Below are 21,087 nucleotides of genomic sequence, written 5' to 3'. Positions count from 1 at the left end.
AAAAAAAAAAAAAAATAATAGAAATAAAATGCTGGCATCCCAGTGGCAGCCAGTTGTCCTTGCTGCCACTGTGGTCCGGTCTTGCAACCTACCTGGGGGGGAAGGTGCTGGCTGGCAGGGCAGCATTAAGGGCAGCAGCCATGGTGACAGCTGCCCCCATGTATCTCTCCACCAATCAGCACCAAGGGGTGGGGCCACATGAAGGGCAGTCATCAGTCAAGGTAATAGCTGCTCCCTTGTCCCTCCTCCCCCTGGGGATTCTCCACCAATCAGCACTGAAGGATGTGGCCCACCACAAAATGACCACAAAACTGGCTCTTTGGGCCATGACCAAGCTGAGAAAATCGCCTTCTCGCACCACGAGTTAGGTAGGTTCCTACTTACAAGCATTTTAAAGCATTTGTTTCCCCCTTACTGTCCCAGTTACATGGAATCCTAGCTCTGCTCAGGCCTCAAAGAGCTAGTCATTTTTTTTCTTTCTTAACAAAGAAAAGAAATTTGGCAAAACTTTTTTGATTCTTCCCCCTATTTTCCCACCAACTTGAATGACTACATCATGCATAGAGCTGAAGCCTGCTGAAGACCTACCCTAGCATTATACAAGTGTGCCTGTTTCATAAAATCCCATGGATATTATATAACACAAAACATAATAATCTAAATAGGGATTTAAAAAAAAATAAAGGTTGAATGAATCAGAATGGCATTTCCTTCAATGTCTCTGCTACTCTGGGGAAATCAAGCCCTAGGTTATCTCCCCATAGATCTCCGCTCCTTTGGAGAAGAAAATGGGGTGGCTGTCTTTAAGGTTCCATTGCTAGAAATAGTCCTGAACAGCCTCCTATTAGGTATTCATGCTTCTCACAGAGGAAGTTGTGTCTATGTGTGTACCTTCCTGAGAGGCTCTCTGATTCAACAGAGTTAGGCTATGCACATTAGCATTAGTGAATCTTGATCCTCCTTATAAATAAATAAATTAAAGAGTTAGGCCCAAGGGAGTACTGCAAAGAACTATGAAGATTCTATGCAGTTGAGGCAGGCTAGAATGAAAAATGATTTCCTAAGAGGCACATGTGCTGTACTGTGCAGAAGACGGCACAGTATTTATTTCAACCTAGGCTAGCATTTTCAGCATTTACTCCCCCTAGAAAAAATGCAATCGTGTTATATCACCAGTTCTGTGCTGGTTAAGGTCAACTTCAAGAGCATGGATATAGTTCTCCAAATCAATTACTTTCCTCTGAAGAGCAACAGATGCTAAGAAAAATAGTTGAGGATTTATCTAATAAATCATTTTCAAATTATCATACAACCACTGGTTTTGGCTGGCCCTGCTGCAATGCAGTGAGCTACTATGTGACCTGTAAAGCAGGGGATGCCAGTCCCTAAAGTTGTTAGAAAATGACAGTGTACCATAACTTGTTTAACTGACTATTACAGGTGTGCGAAGTGGGCCCTATTCAATTCAGCTTTGGCCCAAATCAGGGACAGTGATTTGATTTGTTGATTTGGATCACTGTCCCTGATTCAATTTGGATACAAATCTAAATCTGAATCTGAAGATTCGATGCTGATTCAGAGAATCAGTGATTTGGATATAGACACAGCTTTAAAAGTTTTTTCTACATACCTTGAAGTAGCAGGTGTGGCTTTTGATGCCTGCTCAGTGGTGAACCTGGAAGTGGACTGGAAATACTTACAGTCCACTTCTGGGTCTGCCAGGGAGTGCAGTGGGGGAGCCCCCACACCTCCCCAGTGGGGCGATCAGCCATGGGGGGACCCCAGGTGCCCCCCCAGATCCAGGAGGCACCAGTCACTGAGCTGGGAGAGCATTAGGGCCCCCCAGCATGCTCCCCGGTTGACCTGGAAGTGGACCTGAACTGCTTCTGGTCCACTTCTGGGTCTGCTGCTGAGCATGCTGGGGAGTCCCCCATGCTTCTGTGGGACACTCCATGCACCCCAGCATTGCAGCATTCATGAGCCCCAGCTACTTAGAGGTATGTAGAAAAAAATGTAAAGCTGTGTGTCCCAGGGATGCAGGGCTGACCAAAGGGGAAGCCTCAATCAGAGGCAGACCCCAGGGGGAAGTAAGAATAGAAAAAAACCTACCTGCTGCAGGAGTCCAGGGTAGTGAGGAGGCGCACCAGAGAAAACCGCCCACGCGGTTTATCAGCTGCGCTTATCTCCAGCTGGAGCCGGGTGACATCAGGAAGAGACATCACCTGGCAAAGATAAAAACTGGCCCCGTAAATGCAAGCGGGGGCATGGGGAGGGTAGGAGGAGTGGTGGGGAACTGCTGTGTGGGGCACGCCCAGCCTCCGCCTCCAACAGCTGTGGTGGCAGCAGAAAGAGCCGTGGAGGATCTTCATGCTGGGGAAGACTGGCGAAGATCAAATGAGCCGGCAGGGAGGTCGGCAGCAGTGGCGGAAGAGGGAGCCGTGGAGGATCTTCATGCCGGGGAAGACCGGTGAAGATCAAAGGAGCTGGTAGCGAAGCCAGCATCAGCATCACCCGTAGGCATTGGGGGAAATCCCCATGCCGGGAAAGACCAACGGGGATCAGGCAAGCTGGCAGGGCAATGGCAGGTGCCACAGTTTAGGAAAGAGGCAGATCCCAGAGGGGATCAGAGAGACCCCAGCCAGGGCGAAGGCATGAACCCCAGCCCAAGGGATGCGCCAGCCTAGGAGTGAAGGGGGCACAGGGCTCCCCCCTCGTCGGTGCCTCTCTTTACTTTGCTTTTTCTTTTGTCTCTCGCTTGTCGTGTTCCTTTTTGTCATAGTTTCTTTTGGTTTTTGTTACACCGGGGCTCCCGTGGTGTAAGGCTTCTCTGGGGGTGAGCGATTAGCTCATGCTTTCCTTTCGTAGTTAGATTTTAGTTCGGTCCTGGTCTAGAGCAGGGAGCTTGGCACACTATACTAGGCACGGGGGGATTAGAGACACCACTCAGAGACGGGAGACCATGCGAGAATGCGGCGACAACTAACAATGTCCACTGTGGAACGCGTGGGGCATCGAGAGGGATAGTGTCGAAGAACAAGCATCACCAGGCCCTCCGGCTTTGGCTAGAGTCCAAGGCACCGGCCTGCAAAGCAGGATGAGGGAACCGGGGAAGACATCCAAAGGGGCCAGTCGAAAAGATCCTGAGGCCCGTCTCATTGGGTGGTGCATGGCCGGGGTGTAGGGGAGGTTGGAGCCTCAGAGGCATCTGCCGGGACCCATGACAACTCTGGAGGCATCCTCCGAGGGGACCCCCTCCACTGAAGAACCATCCGAAGTCATGGCAAGCGAGTTTGGGGGCCACCCTGAGAGTCATTGAGGAGTCCTCTGGGGTCTACATGAGAGTCCCAGGCTGGTAAGCCCAGTTGCCCGGGCAAAGGCAGCACGGGATTGTGTTATCAAACGGAGATGGGCACACTGTGTCTATGTCCAAATCTCTAAATCTTTCTGAATCTCTCCAAATTGATTCGGAGGGTTCCAATTCAATTCGGAGAGATTAAAGAGTCCTCTGATTCAATTCAGATTCAGAGATTCAGCCACTGAATCAGGCCGAATTTCTACCAGATCAAATCAGGGACTGCAGCTCTGCACAGCCCTACTGACCGTGTAATTTAAAGATCTCTGTAATTCAGATCATTTTCAAATGGATACCACCATGTCCACAATAATTCTATCATTGCTAAGCATGCCCTATCTGTCAGTGAACACCAGATCAACTTTACTGTCCCCAACAAAACATTCATCACTGTATGAGAAATTCCTAGACTTTGGGGATTTCAGTTGGAAGGTATTTTAAGTGCATTTCTACCAAATAAAAAATATTGCAGAACTAGGATTATATCCTTGCCTATAGTAACTCTCTGGGTTTTGAATCCTTTAGGACCACCACCCTGGTCCATTCTGGATCTATCCTGTGTATATGGTATGGATGTACTATGCATCAATTAATATGCCAGGGGGACACACTTCACAGAAGTAAAGAAAAAATGGGCCAGCGGGCTCAAAAGTAAAGCAAAAATGTTAAGAAAAACAACAAAAGGCAAAATATCAGTTATATTCTAACTGCCACTTTGTTTTTCTGCAGTTCTACAATACAACAGAGAGCCTTAGGTTTATTATCATTCTTGCTCTCCACAGTCTCCTCAGAACAATGAAACAAGAGTACTGAAAATTACCACAAGCCCCTCCCAGTATTTCCTCATACAATATATGAAAACAGGTATAGACCAGAAAACAGGAGCATGAGAGACTTGGTTTCTTACTTGCATTTTCCCATTTTTGCTCTTTCTCACATTTTGTTTCTTGGTGTCCTTTTAATCCTGGAGGTCCTGCTTTTCCAGGGTAACCCTGTAGGCCTCTTAATCCTTCTCCTAACTTTTGATAAAAAGACAGCCATGTAAATATCTTTCAAGACTGTTCTCACCCTCTTGTTCAGTGCTTGTGTGCAGGGACAGCTATTTGATGACTGATATCAGTGTGCACAGCTTCAAACCAGCAACAGTATGCTAACTCTCATGAACTTATCATGAGAGTCGTGATTTCTAAGTAAAATTAAGTCTGACTCATGATCTCATGATAAAGCTCTCAAATCTCAGGATTTTTTCTTCTGGTCAGAACCAGCCGCAAAGTTCCCAGGAGCCTGGGTGAGAGCAGAGCCTGGGTAGGGCCCAGCCATGGTGGAGTGCATGGAGCCCCACCAGGTCAGCATCAAGCCCAGGGCCAGAACTGGGAGGAGGGGGGCTGCTCAGGGTGCATGCTTGAGCAGCTGGGAGGAGGGGGATTTAAAAAGGAGCATCTCATAATTTACATACCAAATCTCTTGATTTTTAAGAGTTTGTCCCTTGATTTTTGACATGCTGGGGTTGGCAGTTTTGCACAATTGAAGATTCAGTGACAGAACACGGTCAGCAGCTGTATATAAGAAAATGAGCAAAGAAGAGGGTGTCAGATTGGCATCCCTTTGAGTTCAAAGGCCTTTAAAATATATTGTAAAAGTGAAAATAACAATGCAGGCTGTGACAGGGCACCAAGTCTGCCCCATCACAGAACTTCGGGGGAGTGAAGGAAAGCAGAAAACTTTCCTTAGCATGGAGTCCCAGGAGAAAAGGGGCGGTGCTACCCAAATAGGGGAGAGAGAGACCCAGATGAAAACAAAAACAAAGAGAGCAGCAGGTGGGAAGGGAGAGGGGAGAGAGTGCTGGTTGTGAAAGAGACAGCAGATGGCTGGAAGGATTTAAAAGGGAAGTAACCCAGATTTAGCTGGAAAAAGAGAAGAAAGCAACCCAGAAGAAACAGGGAGAAACTACATGAAAGAGAAAAGGGAATATAAGAAGGGTCCAGGAGAGAAACTTACCTGGGATGAAGTGAGTTAACAAAGGTGGACTTTGGGTTGGTGAGTCTGATACCTGAAGACATCGAGTAACATTCCAGAGACTTAAAATTAAGAGAAAGGAATGAGAGTGGATGAAAACTAACAAAGGGAAGAGAACCCCACAATTTTGATATCAGTAGTAAATACAAGGTGACCTAGGATTGCTATTTGCTTGGGACCCGTGAGGAGGAGAACAGGGCAAGCAACCAAGAAATTGAGAGTTCTCAAAGAGAGAGGGAACTAAATATATATAAGATGTTATTTATCTAAGAGAGACCTAATAGTTGTGCAGAAGAGTTATTTTTGATGAACTGCAGACATGATATCTTCCTCATCTCTCAGGACTGTGTTTATTTCTGTATCTTATTCCATCAAAGTCAAGGTGGGTGAGAAATAAAGGAAATTAACCAGTTCATATTAAAACAAGAGATGGTGATTTATTTTGTGGGCATAGCTTAACTTTCACCCATACAAATCTACAACTCACACTAAAATACCATTCACTTTCATTTGAGGCGGGTGTTTCAGGGCTGTATTAGATCCCTATGTTAGGCAAGGATTCATGTGGGTTATATCTTTTATTGGGCCAACTCCAACTGCATAGTTGGGATAAAGCTAGAATTTCTTACGCTAAGGAAATATTTTACAGCAAATATTTTGTGTGATAAATTTAGCTTCTTTTCTGCTTGATGATTTACCATGGTTTCCTACATTTACTTCTTACTGAAATTTACACTATTATGTGTTATTTTCCTTTCTTTTGACTTGAACAAATAAGTTAATGTGGGAAATATTCAGTATTTGAAGTCTGGGCTGGGTTGGTCAGACAGGCTATAAAGACCCCAAGGCTCCATTTCTGTATCACCAGAAATACAGTAACAACCCTGGCTTATACATGTGAGAGTGAAGGGATGGGGCTTATTTTCTAGTGCCAGGGAAGCAGTATAAACATGGCCAGAGACATTTTGTACCAGCCATGCCTTGGTATGGAGCACATGAATGCTGAGCATCGATACAATTCTCTCTCTAAAGAAGTATATTCATAGCTTTACAACTAAGAAATAGAGATAAATGTCAATTATTATGATTATGTGGATTATAAATGCATACCTATGTATTATAGATTAGGACAAAAGCAAATGATCACATAAAATACATGTCAAGACAAATCAAGTCTACATTTAAAAATATTTCAGTTTGGTCATAAAAAAATGGAACCATTAGTTCCTATTTCAAAGGTTGGGTATTTGACCGGTCAAATATCAGTCAAAAACTGTAAAAAAATTGCCAATAGGTCCAAATAATACACAGAAAAAACACATATTTTCCATTAAGAAATGTGTAAAAAAAAAAAAAAAATCATATTTCTGTCAAGAAAACTACAACAAAAATATAGGGTTTTTGGTAAAATTGCTATAATCTTTGGTTAAACATATGCAGTCAACTGACAATATTTTATCAGCCAATTGACTGGCTTGCCAACCCTATTTATTTCCCCAATAGAATATTAAAAAGGAAAAGAGAACCCGCCAAAAAACTCATCAGCTAAAATTAAATTTTCCTGTGTTTGCAGAATATAGAAACTGCATTTGCCACCAAAAAATGGAAAAAAGTCAGACCAGCTCTACTTCTGATCTTGAAAGGTAAACTGAACAAATCACTGAATAATAAACTTTATGAAACGATGGTGCAGTGGGATCTATAAATTAGACTAATGCCTGTTTCATCTCTACTTTGTGTAAAGATTTGAAAATTGTTAGTCAATGTTTTTATTCCAACCAAATATAACTACATGACTAATATATATGTCGCAAAGCACCTCAGTGCTCTGCTCCTAGGTAGTGGAAACTGCCAGGGAGAGAGCCCTGGCAGGACATAACGAGCTCACCTGCGGGTTGCCAGGGCAACTGGAGGGAGCAAATGACCCACACCTGGCAGCGGTCAGCTGCCTGTAGGAGGCAGAGCCTGGCTCTTATAAAGCCCAGGGCTGAGGCCAGGGAGAGCAGCCAGAGAGGCAGGAGCTCTTAGAGTAGGGATGTGAGAAGCAGAGAACCGCAGGTACTGTGTAAGCCAGATAACAGAAGGCAGCTCTAAGATGTTGGAGCAATGTGGTTATAGCCAGGCGGCTTATAGTTATGTTGTAGCCTAGTGGCTTGTGGTTGTATTTTGTCGCTGTATTACACCGGTGGCTAGGGTGAATCTATAAGGGGTTGGAGGAGGCCTCAGGGGGAACCCCCAGTGGTGTGAGAACCCCGGCACCAGTGAGGGCGCAGTATCCTCATAGGGACCCACAGCGGCGTGGGGGCCCCAGCGCCAGTTAGGGTGTAGCTTAAGGGGTGCGTAGATCCCAGCCCCAGAGAGGGGCATCTGAGGAAGCCCAGCGTGGGCACAGCAAGCCCCAGAGAGGGGGCAGTATTACTAGGAAGCCCAGCGTGGGCACAGCAAGCCCTAGAGGGGGGGCACTTTTGAGAAGCCCTAGTACGGGCACAGAAAGCCCCAGAGAAGGGGACAGCTTACTGGACAGCCCCGAGAGGGGGCTGTTATACTGAGAAGCCCCAGGGAGGACATGGCGAGCCCCTGTGGAAGGCAGAATACTGTGGTAAACCCCGGAAAGGGCAAAGTACTGTGGTAAACCCCGATGAGAGGGGGTAGTGGTGCGGTGAGCCCTGGAGAAAGGGGGTAGCAGTGCGGTGGGCCCGGGAGTCAGGTGGCATAGCCGAGGAGTCCCAGAGGGGGCACAGAAGTCCCCAGGAGAGGGGCGGCGTTATAGAGAGGTCCCCAGGAAAGAGGCGCTGGTACAGAGAGCCCCAGGAGTGGGGCAATGTTACAGAGACGGCCCAGAGTAGGTGCCGAGAGCCCCGGGAGAGGGGCAGCATTAGAGGAGCGCCCCGAGAGAGGGCAGATAGACTGAGAAGGCCCGGTGCGGCTGCATAGAGCCCTAGAACTGGGCGGTTTGATTGAGGAGGTCCATAGTGGGCACAGGAGGCCCCAGAGAGTGGGCGAGTGTACAAAGGAGGCCCGAGAGATGGGTGGTGTATCTATAGAGACAGACCAACGTCTATCCCATCTGCGAGGCTTGGGGCGTGGTATCAGGGGTGGTTGGAGCCACGCATAGCCCATAAGGCTAGGGTGCCCGGGAAGCACCCATCATACAGGGAGACCCCCGGTGGGCCCAGGAAAACATGGGGACAGAGGTCCCAACTAATCGTGCCCAAGGAGACGTGAGGCAGCCTCTCAACTTTACTTAAACATCAAAGACTGGCGGGCGAGAATTAGAGGGTGCCCTTGGGCTGACTTGGCACGGAAGAGGGGGCCTTAAGGAGATCACGGCCCTCCTACAGGACCCCGCCATGACAATATATGTACAGTGCTGTTTTAGACCCTGATCATGCAAGTTGCTCCATGAAAGGATGTCCCTTCATTTGTAAAGAGTCTTTTGAAGTTTAGTAAGACAGTGCCTCAGTTGAGCAGCTTTCAGTTTTCTCCAACAGGAGGATAAAGTAAGATTCAGAAGGTTTTTTGCAGGATGCAATGGGCATGGTATACAAGTGCATACCACTTGTTAACTGAAGCTAATGAACTAGAAAAAGAGTAGTACATTTCAGTTTCAATAAGACAGAAAAAACACAGAGGGAAGGCAGGAGGTATAAGAAGATAACCCTAAATGGACTGAGTGTAATGTAATAAATTTAAGTGTTGGTAAAAGATTATAACGTTGTACCTTTGTCTCCCTTTCTTTGGTGGGGCCACTTCCTCCATCTCTGCCAGGAATAGAACATTAAGTGAATGGGCATGTCTGCATTTTTTTCTTCAGGACTGTTTAAGAAGTCTGAATTTGATGCCATCGTCAGTGACATACCCAGCACCAAGGTTATGAAAGATTAAAGGACATTCATTGCTAAGACCACAGTTTAGCAAAAAAATCAATCAGAATTCAGGAGTGGTGAGTCTGGGGGTTTTTTGTGGGTTTTTTTTCTTAAAGGGCCGGAGCTGACTTGGGCGGGGCACCCATGGGGGAACAGGAGGAGTGAGGGGGGAGGTCAGGGGGCTCATGCAGAGCCCCACACACAGTGTTGGGCAGTGGGGGCCAGCGGGGATTGTCTCCCCAGAAGCACCCAGTGAGTTGGGGCTTTTTTTTCTAAAGAGCCGGGCAGCCATTCCCAGGCTGGGAGAGGGGCAGGGAATTGGGCCTGACCTGGCTGATTTGGAGATTTGGCAACAGCCGAATCTCCAAATCAGATTCGGCCTAATCGAATCGAGACAGTGATTCGAATCAGGGAAGTGAATTACTGTCCCCTGAATTGGCCAAATCCAAAGTGAATAAAAGTCACTTCACACAGGCCTAATGGCCAGTTGAAGCCTTTCCCTTTACATGGCTCTCCCTTAAATTCCAAATGAAATAAATAAATTAAGATACCACAAATTTAATACATTGCTTTCAAGTAGTTGCCTGATTGCTTCACAGTTAATAAATGTGGAGCAATTGAGAGTTGCATGTAAATATGGTATCTGCCATATCATCATTATGCCTGAGATACGAGGTGCTCTTGTATACCATGGGTTAAGATGCCTAGGGGCACTTTTTGAGATTGATAATAAGGGAATTCATCACCTGGCTAAATCTCTGCCTGATGTACTGAAAATGATACCGTGCTAAATCAGCTTGATTGTAATCTGAGACTAATTTGAAACAATCAAGAAGGAAAATTAAATGTAAGTTGTGTATGACTGAAATGAACAACAAACTGCCATGACCACCAGTTGACAAACTTCTCAGCCTTTGGAACAAATCCTCGAAGTGAATAGGCCTCCATTAACAGTCCTCAGTTAAAGAGAGAAAAAGTTAAAGTTAGAGCAACATCAGTCAATCTGTATAGATTTATTTAGTGGAAAACTCAAGTAAGTGGGGGACAGGCAGGGCAGAAATCAGGGGAACTTGGTCATTAACATCAGTGGGAACACAACTAGTTCTTTTTGCTTTGAAGCTGCACCACAGTTACCCTAGTCTTCAGGCAACAGACTTCCATGTCCCATCAGACAGTGCAATTACTATTATGTCATTAACTATGTGGTATATCACTGAGCTTTTAGTACTAGTTCTTTGTGCACTTGCCTCATCCTGCATGTTCCCAGAAAAGTCCTTTTTATGCTATGAACACTTTTACATGTTGGCTCTAAACTATTTACCAGAACTGTTTGATCAATTGTATGAGTTTTTGCTTTTCCCATCTCTTCTCTGCACCCCCCCACCAATTATGAATTCAGCTCATAATAAAAAGGAATAAAACAGAAATGAGAGACCTGAATGCCAGTCTTCTGTGGTAACTAATAGGTAAGAGTACCTTAAACATCACTTGGAACAGAGACCACCAGTATTGGTAATGCCCATCCTCTCCTACTGAGTCAGCAATGGGATCCAAGCGCACCTCTGGTTCTAAACAGTAACTTACATGACCTCCCATCCCAGAAACAGGAATAGGAACAAATAATCCTTACTGCCAGTCCTCCAATATTTTGCATTTGACGGATCTCTATCATCCTACAAAAAGATTGCTCTTTAAGTTTCAATTGCTTCCGTCTCCCGTGCATTCTTTCTTTCATCTTTAAACAAGAAAGCAGCAAGAAATTTGTGAAGAGTAAGAAAAGTGAGCCCTAAAGGCAAATGTCATCCTTTTTTTCCAGTAATATCCACTTAGTTCACAACTAACAGAACAGTAATGAGCACTCCAAAATAAAAAGTGATTCATTTTTTTTTTTTTAAAGTTCTGATGCTGCACTTCCAGAATTTCTCTCTTATTTACAAGCTTTACTGTTTAGTTGTCTTTCCTTCAATGCTTAAGATGCAACTCTCCCCAAAATTTCATGGCTTTTCTACTGTTATTTCACTCATACCTACTTCCATTCAGAGAGTACTGATACATTTGCAGATACTGCAGGATAGTAAAAGGATTCTCTTTTTGTCCAGGTTATTTCCTCTGAGACTATTTTGCCTCTATACCCCTGTTGATGGCTTAGGTAACCAAGTGTAAAGTACTGGATTTCTCAATAGAAGGAAATGAGTCTTAAAAAATTGCTTTTTTATATGAAAATGTATTCTGGCATTCCTAGAGTGAGTATTATTCCTCTACTCTGTGAATAAATAATTGTTTCAGCAGAAATTACGGTGGAGTGCAGTATTTAAACTCAGGAAGTCTCAGGGAACCCAGTCCTGAAACCATTTGTTTAGTCAAGTTCAGTGGAGTAGGGAGCCTACTGAATGTCTGGGGTGGGCAGGGGTGGTGGGGGGGGGAGGTGAGAGGGCAGTGCAGGTAATGCCAACCATGGTACACAGGGTGGGGGGATGTAGCGGCATGGGGGTGGGGAAGGGAAGTCTTACCTGCCCTGGCTGCTGTAGCTACTGCTGATGCTCATCACCAGTAGTGTCAGCTCAACTCTCTTGTGGTAGAGTTCTACCACCCCCTCCCAAACACCCATGTATACATAATGGGGACAGTGCTATGCCCATTCTGGCAAAAATTCCCAGGAGTTGAGGGAAGGGAGCACTATTCTGCTTACAACCTTGCAGATACACTGCTGCACACTATGCTTCACTGCCTGGCTCCTGTGGCTGGGCACAGGCAGCATAGACCTTCCCCAGCCATGGCAAAGACTCGTGGCAGTGGGGATCCTGCTGCTCCCTCATGGTTGGTTCCCTCAACAGGTGGCCATTCACTCTGCCCTAGATATACTAGTAGAGTTTATTGTTTACCTGCCTTTCCTCCAGTGATTAAAGATGCAAAAATGAGAAGGGAATTTGGATCTGAATGATGTGGTGAAATTTCCTAATTTATCTAAGAGACAGCTAGAAATATTTGACAAAAGAGGTATTGATGTTACTCGGTGCAGACTATATACTCTTTGAAAACATGTGGAGCAGATACTACACAGTGTTAGTTATAGGGAAAGTGGGTGATAGAGCTGCTGACTTTCTGGAATGGATACTCTCTTTTAACTTGCAAATGAGTGTCAGGCAGAATCTTATATATTTCAGTAGATAATGCTCCATCAGTCACTCTTGTACGACCATGAGAAAAGAACTGCTTTGGAAGGTGTTCTCACAATGACATACCCAACTCTGATCACAACTTATCCACACAGGGACACCCACCCCCCATACTAAAGGACACCAGTGTTACCAACTCCTGGATTAATCTAGGGACAAAATCCCTAGGTTGGCAGAACTGCCCAGTCCTGAAACTGGTATTACCTGTGGCAAATCTAACATGCTGAAGTACTCTCTCTTTCTGCAACTTGCTGATTTTTCAATGAGCAAGTAGGGATTGAGTACTGGAGAATATACCTCCTCTCTAGATTCATAAAACCTGAGGGTGTATTGAGGTGCCTACTTCTGTGTTGGGATTCATCACACTGGCAAGGGGATGAGAATGAAAGGTGAACAAAAGGGGAGAAAATAAAATAGAAATAAGGAACATGATGCAGAAAAGGGGGAATGGCAAAAAGAGCAAACCAAAATGCCAGATGAGAGGGCAGATGCAAGCAGTAGGAGGACCACCACCCTTCTGCACAGGGGCTCAAGCAGAGGCCAGAGGTGAGCCCCGTGGGGAAAAAAGGGGGCTAGTAAGACTCAATATGGGGTTTCTGCTGCCATGGAAAGGGATTACAAGGCCTTCATTTTGCATTTGGCTCATGGGTCTATAAATCTAAATCTTGCTCCATAAATACAAGGTTCACAACTCTGGGCCGGTTGAGAACCTGAAGGGACAACTCTACCAGCTCTAGGAATTTCACTTCACCACACCTATCTCAGAGCACCCCAGGCCATAAGCCACTTTTCCCCATGTCCTTAGGGATCCCCAGAGTTCCAAGTCATTCCCAAGCCATGAGACAACCTTATGTCCCTGAGCCCCTGAACAGCTCACTAGTTACTCTTTCCTCCTCCTCTTTTCCCCTGGAATCACTGAGACTCACCAACAGTTGATGGTCTATGTGCTCAATGAAGGTAATATCCAAACTTCCCCTCATCTCCTGCATCATCCTGGTTCTGACTTTTGGCCAGGGTTCAATCGTTCGGGTCAAGGTTATAGACTGGCTTGGGAATAAGTCCAAAGTGCATCTACCTTCATGCTCCTCCATAACTATTTCAGTAGCAGATGGCTTCAGGGGGGTAACTCTGTCACTGTTGCTGCCTTTATTGTTGTTGTTGCACAGAGCTTGGCCCATGAGTGTGCAGTACATGATGTGGCAGGGAATAATGGCATGGTCTATCTCAAGGATCTTCATCAGCCCTGTGAAGAAGGGGACCTGAGACCTTGTTGCTATCCCTGCCCTGAATGTACTGGGACTTCAGGGACTTGATTTCGGAACAGATCTACAGCCAGTCTTACTGGTACACCTGAGCCACCATTTGAGCTATGATCCACTTGTACACTGCCTGGATCTGTTGTGCTCTTGCTGATGGTGGCAATGGTTCTTTCTTCACTCTAGCTTACGATGAGGTCCAGCACCTTATCACAAGTCCAGTTTAAGGGCTACCTGATAGGGTACAAGGGGGAAAAATCTCTGGTTCATTCTCTGGCTCCAGTTAATGTAGGTAGCTGATGGATGGCTGTTCACATGAGCAAGTGGCCAACTGTGAGGTATGAGGTGCCATGTAGCCCAGGGTTGCACCGTGGGTAGTAGAGTTCAGGAGGGTGGAAAGTATGCCCACAGAGCAGGAGTTGTGTGTGGGGGTGGGGGATGGGATTGGGGGCCAGGGAGTGGACCTGAGAATAAAACATCCTGAGAGGACTGCAAATGGGTTGTTTTACTTTAGTGCAGCAGACTGATGTTACCGTAACACCATCTGGGTAGTATGGCTCAAAGATAATCCTTGCCCAAAGTAGTGTAACTCTGAGATGCTTAAAGGGTACTTTGCATGTGTTAACAAACTTTCATGCATGGATGCTCATGTATTATGTGTCTAGCATGGTCTAAATGTGATGTGTAACTTCATTCTAAGATTGCTCCCTCACCATCATGGTGTATTCCTTTTCCCTTTCACTGCTGCCTACATGCAACTATGGGAGTTGGTTTAAATTAGGAATGGATCACCTGACCAGCTTTGTGTTTCAGGCATTTCTATTCTTTCTCATGTTGCTTTAATATTTTTGGGAAATTTATTGGGAATTGACAAAACTCAATTTAAGGAGCAGAGCTGAGCAGAGTGAGTGGGGAAACTTGGGTTTTAACAGTGTGCAGCAACCTTTCTGCTGCTATCCAGGGCTGTCCTCAAGCATCATGACCTGAGATTGAATTTCCTTAAAGGCTGCCACTCCTTGTATTATGATCAGAACTGAAAAGCCTGAAAAGGTACACCCATCCTTAAAAACACTCTGGGGGCAATCCCACAGTCCATTCAGTGCTGTTGAAGCTACACATCCACAGATGCTTCTCAAGCAAATCCCGGGACGTCATTTTCCCCTTGTACTTGGCCTTGGTGAGGCCGCAGCTGGAGTACTGCGTCCAGTTTTGGGCCCCACAATCGAAAAAGGATGTGGAGAAGCTTGAGAGAGTCCAGAGAAGAGCCACGCACATGATCAGATGTCAGGAAAACAGGCCTTACGATGACAGGCTGAGAGCTATGGGGCTCTTTAGCCTGGAAAAGCACAGGCTCAAGGGTGATCTGATGGCCACCTATACATTTATCAGGGGTGACCACCAGTGTCTGGGGGAATGTTTGTTCACCAGAGTGCCCCAATGGATGACGAGGTTGAACGGCTATGAACTACTGCAAGACCATTTCAGGTTGGACATACGAAGAATTTCTTTACTGTCCGAGCCCCCAAGGTCTGGAATAGCCTGCCATCAGAGGTGGTTCAAGCACCTACATTGAGCACCTTCAAGAGTAAATTGGATGCTTATCTTGCTGGGATCCTATGACCCCAGCTGACTTCCTGCCCTTCGGGCGGGGGGCTGGACTCGATGATCTTCCGAGGTCCCTTCCAGCCCTAATGTCTATGAAATCTATAAAATCTCTGAAAACCTCCTCATCTGTGCCAAGTTTTGCAATCCACCCAGACACTTCAGGCTCAGCAGCTCCCGAATCCCTTTGAGCTCTTTCCATCCCACACCCCAGACTCATCTAGGATGGGGGAGTGGTTCAATACTTAGGGGTGTGAGAAACAGGCCCTATTCAATTTGGATTCAGATTTGGCCTGAATTGGGGACAGTGATTCGATTAATTGATTTGGATCACTGTCTCCGATTTGATTTGACTGAATCTGAATGTGAAGATTCAATGCTGATTCAGATTTTGACATAGACACAGCTTTAAATGTTCTTTCTACATACCTCAAGATACCAGCGTGGCTCATGAATGCTGCAATGCTGGGATGGATGGACCATTCCACAGGAGTGTGGTGGGGTCCCCACGTGCTCGGCGGTGAACCTGGAAGTGGACTAGAAATAATTCTGGTCCAATTCTGGGTCCACCGGGGAGCACGCAGGGGGGCCCCCTGTGCCCCTCTGGCTTGGCAATCAGCTGCAGAGGGACCAGTTGCTGAGCCAGGGAGGCACGTGTGGCCCCCCCGCATGCTGTTCGGCAGACCTGGATGTGGACCAGAAGTGCTTCTGGTTCACGTCTGGGTCTGCTGTTGAGCATGCTGGGGAGCCCCCCACACTTCTGTGGGATACTTCATGCTCTCCAGCATTGCAGCATTCACAAGCTGCCTGCTACCTAGAGGTATGTGGAAAAAACAGTTAAAGCTGTGTCTATGTCTTAATCGCCAAATCTTTCTGAATCTTTCCAAATCAATTTGGAGGGTTCTGATTTGATTTAGAAAGATTAAAGGGTCATCTGTTTCAAGGGTCATCTGATTCAAGGCTGAATCTCCGCCAAATTGAATCAGGAACTGAAGCTTCACACAGCCATATTAAATACCTCTGCTGCTGCCAAAGGCCTGTGTGTGTGGGGTATGGAGACTGCTGTGTGTGAAGAACCCTTGGAGCTGTCCCACCTCCAGGCTGAGGAGGACTGAAGAGCTACTGATTTTAACTTCAGTTCTACTTGCCTTCAAGTTGAAGCTGGCAAAGGTTAAAAAGCAGATCAGCAGGAGACACTGCTTTATGATGTCTCTCAGCAGGTGGGGGAGCAAGAAGTAGAGATTGGCCAGGAAAGTGCTGGATTACTTATTGTTGGGGGTGCAAATATCCTCCTCTTAGAGTTTTTCATGAAAAAGCTAACATCAAGAAGTTAATACTTCATGCTTTTATTAATGTTCATATTCTCCTGCAGAATCATCACAAAATTCACTAACTACAGTGCAGAAAGAACAGGTTCCTGTTTGTGGGTGACAGACAGAATTCCAGGACTGTAAGAGTTATCAGCCATGCAAAAGTAAAAGGAGGAGAAGGGATTAAAATTCACAGACAGTCAGGCGATCGTAATTGCATTTTTTGTCATTCCAGGTGCCATCAGTGTACATCTCCACACAAGTTGTTGTCCCTCTACCAGAGGGCTCACCTGAGTACCAATTTGTATAAGACACCTTTGTGTTATCAAGGTAAAGGAATTCACCTGGAAGTAGACCCTCCTTTATTCCCATATATGCATATGTGTTAAACTGTTTCACAAACTCCAAAATGGCATTGTTTTCCCCCTCATTCCTGGGAGATGCAATGAAGCCACCAGCATTTTTACACGTGTGAAATATGGTTTCAAAATCTTCTGATTTCCCATTGGTAGCAAAAAGTTTTCCTCCATATTCTGTTATCTGTTTAGTCAAAATAAGGACTGTAAAGTAAAGGGAAAATCCTGTTAATTGTTTCTGGATCATTTTACACTGTTCCCTTTGCTGCTACACTGGGGCACCAATTGTCTCTCTTTCTTCATACAAATATAATTGAACACCTTATAGCAAAGATGGACAGGCCCTACCCATTGTTTGGTTTGCCACCATGTTATTCTTGTGCCCTCCCCCACCCCCACCTGACTGAAATCCCATTCTCTGGTGGGCGAATCTTAATGATCTGTTAAAATATGTAGGGTTGTGGCTCTGTGGAATAAAGATAATATATAACTTGAGAAGAAAGGAGAAGGTAGGAGAGGAATTGTTAAGGCATAAAGACAATGGAAGGGTAGGACAATTGATTATAGAGGTGTAGTTAGTCTTGCTTGTCTGAAATTAGGTAAAAGGCAGGGAAGAGTAGCATCTTTGAGACTAATTTGTTCAGAGAGGCATAAGCTTTGCAGGTGACAGCCTATTTTTCAGATTCTCCGAATGGATTTGCAGGGCACTGACAGAAGTGACATGTTGTCGCAACGATCAGACCCCTGAAAGCACTCTACAACTGTGCCCTGGCAGAAGTACCTGACTGCAGGGTGCTTTAAAAGTGCCTGATCATGCAAAAATTGAACCCTGAGGGTTCAGAGGAAGATGGTGCAAAGCAGATTGCCTTCATTAACTCCTGCCAGTGCCTGCCCAGGATCAGGTCTGGGCTCATGAAGCCCAGCTCTGCCCCTGGTGCTTTCTTCAGGATAGGAGGGAGAGAAGGGAAGGGAGCTCAGTTTGGGGTTTGTTCAGCTTGCGCTGGGGGTGGGGAGAGGGATTGGAGCTCTCCCACCACAAGGGGGGCCCCAATCCACTCTCCCCCATCTTTTCTGATAAAGAAAGCTGCTCCTGAAACACTTCTGTGTAGAAAGTTGTTGTCATCTTAGTAAGTCATCCGTGGCTGGTAGAATATGCTTGGTAATATAATTATCACTGCACTGAAAGAATTAAATTTATTACTCTCCCATCTTCAGAGCCATGTGGGGTTTTTGTATTTTGTCCCCCTCCTCCCCAGGAATAGAATGCCAAATCTAATGCAGAAATGGTCAGAAAACGCTGCCTGTTTTCAAGGATCTTTTTTCTTTCATATAGTATTTTGTAATTAACCAAATTTAAATCAGGGAGAAAGAAAAAGCAGACAGATTACCTCTTTCAAGTTGTAGAATTCGATCTTCCAAACTCTGAAGCATTTTTTGTAATTCAATGTCAGGAGACAGTGGCAACCCTATAGATAAAAATAACTCTTAAGATATTTGATTTAAATAGTTGGAATTTTTATTCCTCAGATTAAGTGGCAAATTTATTGCAATTTGCTAAAACACTCTTGTGTTTGGTATACATTTATCTAATGGTCTGTGTTAAATTATTTGATGTCACTGTTTCAAATAAGGGGCCTTTTCATATGTTGATAATAAATACTATTCTTGAAGATTACCTGGTGAATGTAATACTGTTTGTCACTGTAAGAACTTCCTGGCTGTTTGTAGACATGGTCACCATTTTCTAAACCATGTTAACTGATTTGCATCATACAATTCCAATCAAATTTCAATTAGAATTAAGGGTTAAGAGACAATTAAGGGGGTTTGCCCCCTTCTTCACAGACTAGTAGCCCACATGCTTGGGCAAGGCTGGGGTCTTAGTCAGGATACCGATACGCAGTCATGGCGAGGTATTGTTGGCACATTTGACTTTGTAAAGGTGATACTTTGTGCCTGATAGCCTCTGTTGTGTTGCAAAAACCCAACTGAGTTTCCCTTGAGGGGACTGATATTTGCAATGCTTATCTGCATTCCTAAGAAATGCTTATCTGAGTTCCTAACGACTTTTTTTCCTAAAAGTAATGCCGTATATACATGTTAATTAATACAGTTTAAATTGCCTAATTTGGACTGCTGAAGTCTGCATTAACTTTAATCCTCATTCAATGAGGATTAGTTAATTCAGACTACAGCCAATTTTAATTTGGACTACAGAAATTCATGTGTATACAGTGATGGCTGTAGTCTGGATTAAACCTAGAAAAACATAATTTCTATAAAGCATAGTTGCTCAACCTGTGGTATGCTTACCCCTGGGGGTATGCAAGACTGGCAGGGGGGTACACTGGTACCCCAACACTCTCTCTCTCTCACCCCCTTTTCCTCTCAAAAGTATGGCAAAAATATTGGTGCGCCACACATTGCACAGTGGTTTAAATTCCCCAGTAATAATTTGATGTGCTGTGCTTTGTGTGGCACTGGGTTCAGCCCTCCTAGCTTTGGCCAACATCACTTTTAGCCCAGGTACATACTTGAGTTGTTCACCCCTGGTGTAAAAGGTGGCAACCCTATCCACATCAGATCAGATATCTGTCATATTGGCCTTATATACACAGCCCTTCTTCCAACATATGGCACACATTAGTCTGTAAATATAAAATCCCCTGGAAAATTGAGTGTTGGGGTACTTATTATAATTTTCAGAAGTTAGGGGGTACTTGCTACTTGAAAGGTTGAGAAACACTGCTATAGAGGGCTCTTGGGACCATCAACAGATGATATGGCCATAGAGCATACCTTGCTGATCAGTGGCCCAGGAATCTGCAAAGAAAGATTAAGGGTGAGGACTGTTAAGTAAAGAGGACTAGTACACTGTTACTCCTGTACTTGTCCCCTCTAATTCTACCTCCCACATACTGGTTAGTCAAGCCCCTGAAAGGGCTGATGATACTGGGAAGGGTTCCCTGCTCAGAGTATATGGTAAGATTTTGTTCTGCTGATCTATATCATTTGTGCCTTGCTTGCTGGACCAGAAAGGTCTAGTGGAGTGAGGTAAAAAATGATGGGCTTGTAAAATACATGGGGTCACTCTGTCTAGTAATTAGTCTAGCTAGAATGTAATAGCTTATCGTGGGTTCAGGTTGTAGCTGTGTTGGTCTAAGGACATAGCAAACAAGGTTCTTTGGGAAATCTGACATCTTTTATTAGACCAACTCAAATAGAAAAATTCTTCTTTGCAAGCTTTTGGGTATAAATATGCCCTGATGGAAAATACGTAGGTGAGACCAAACAACAACTGTGCAACGGAATAAATGCACACCAGAAATCTATCAAAGACAAGAATACCCAATTACCTGTGGGGGCAGATTTCTCACAAGAAAACCACTCGTTCTCTCAGTTCTAATCCTCAAAGGGAATTTACAAAACACCTTTCACAGACAAGCCTATGAACGTCACTTCATCAACTTCCTGGATATCAAAAGTCATGGACTAAATATAGACATTGCATTTATGACGCATTATAACCTACCTAACATCTAACTCCCCAGGTACCTCTCCATTATGTACCAGCTACATTCATTCCCCTTCCCCACCTCCCTTCCAACCTGTCTCTCACCCACTGACTGCTTAATTTACATCTTCACTGACTGGCTTTCTTGCATGATACCAGGCTCTGGCTTCTTTACTATTCATTCCATCCAGGAAGAGCACACATCAACTGCAGATGTTTCCTCAGCCTGACAAAAGGTGTTTATACCCAAAAGCTTGCAAAGAAGATTTTTTTCCAACTATTTGAGTTGGTCTAATAAAAAGATATCAGATTTTCCCAAAGAACCTTGATAGCTTATTGTTACATCCAACTATTAGCATAACTCCCTTAGCTTAGCTGGCAAATACTGGTGCTGTTGATATTGGTTTCACACTTGCTGTCCACCTTTGACTGGGGTTGTTCTGCTAGCAGAAATGTAATTATCTCCTGTCAACTCACAAAGTTTCATTTAGCTCAATTAAATTAATTTTTTCTTCTGAAGTATGATTCTGCTCTGAAAAGTGACTTGAGGTGGGTGAGCAGGGCATGAGCCCCAGGTGCTGCCAAAGGGGGGGACTGGGATAGGACTGCAGGGGGTTCCTCCTGTTTCCCTTTCCCACC

General features: G+C 45.0%; 1 protein-coding gene and 2 long non-coding RNA genes across 7 annotated transcripts in view; 1 reads left to right on the top strand and 2 right to left on the bottom strand.

Moving 5' to 3' along the window:
- LOC112551869 overlaps positions 1–2,213 on the bottom strand; it is a 6,390-nt gene extending 4,177 nt beyond the window's left edge. For all 3 annotated transcript variants that reach the window (XR_003096198.1, XR_003096199.1, XR_003096200.1), the window contains exon 1: positions 2,110–2,213. This is a non-coding gene — a long non-coding RNA (uncharacterized LOC112551869). The remainder of the gene's footprint in view (positions 1–2,109) is intronic.
- A 2,948-nt stretch (positions 2,214–5,161) lies between these two features.
- Positions 5,162–21,087, top strand: part of LOC102378322 — a 26,319-nt gene continuing 10,393 nt past the window's right edge. The window contains exons 1-4 of one of the 3 annotated variants that reach the window (XR_003096197.1): positions 5,162–5,360; positions 6,942–7,011; positions 9,137–9,311; positions 16,814–16,908. This is a non-coding gene — a long non-coding RNA (uncharacterized LOC102378322). Of the gene's footprint in view, positions 5,361–6,941; positions 7,012–9,136; positions 9,312–16,813; positions 16,950–21,087 lie in introns of those variants that run through there. The other 2 variants (XR_324940.3, XR_003096196.1) reach the window with 2 other exon arrangements.
- LOC102380445 (pulmonary surfactant-associated protein A-like) overlaps positions 16,380–21,087 on the bottom strand; it is an 8,204-nt gene continuing 3,496 nt past the window's right edge. The window contains exons 2-3 of the mRNA XM_025215253.1: positions 18,323–18,400; positions 16,380–17,138 (exon numbers count right to left, since the gene is read on the bottom strand). Coding sequence (XP_025071038.1) covers positions 16,762–17,138; positions 18,323–18,400 — 455 coding nt within the window. The 3' untranslated portion in view covers positions 16,380–16,761. The remainder of the gene's footprint in view (positions 17,139–18,322; positions 18,401–21,087) is intronic.

The sequence above is a fragment of the Alligator sinensis genome, unplaced genomic scaffold (assembly GCF_000455745.1).
Source record: "Alligator sinensis unplaced genomic scaffold, ASM45574v1 scaffold822_1, whole genome shotgun sequence".
Lineage (NCBI taxonomy): Eukaryota > Metazoa > Chordata > Crocodylia > Alligatoridae > Alligator > Alligator sinensis.
The sequence above is the reverse complement of the archived record's forward strand: the minus strand, read 5'-3'. Positions and strand labels throughout refer to the sequence as shown.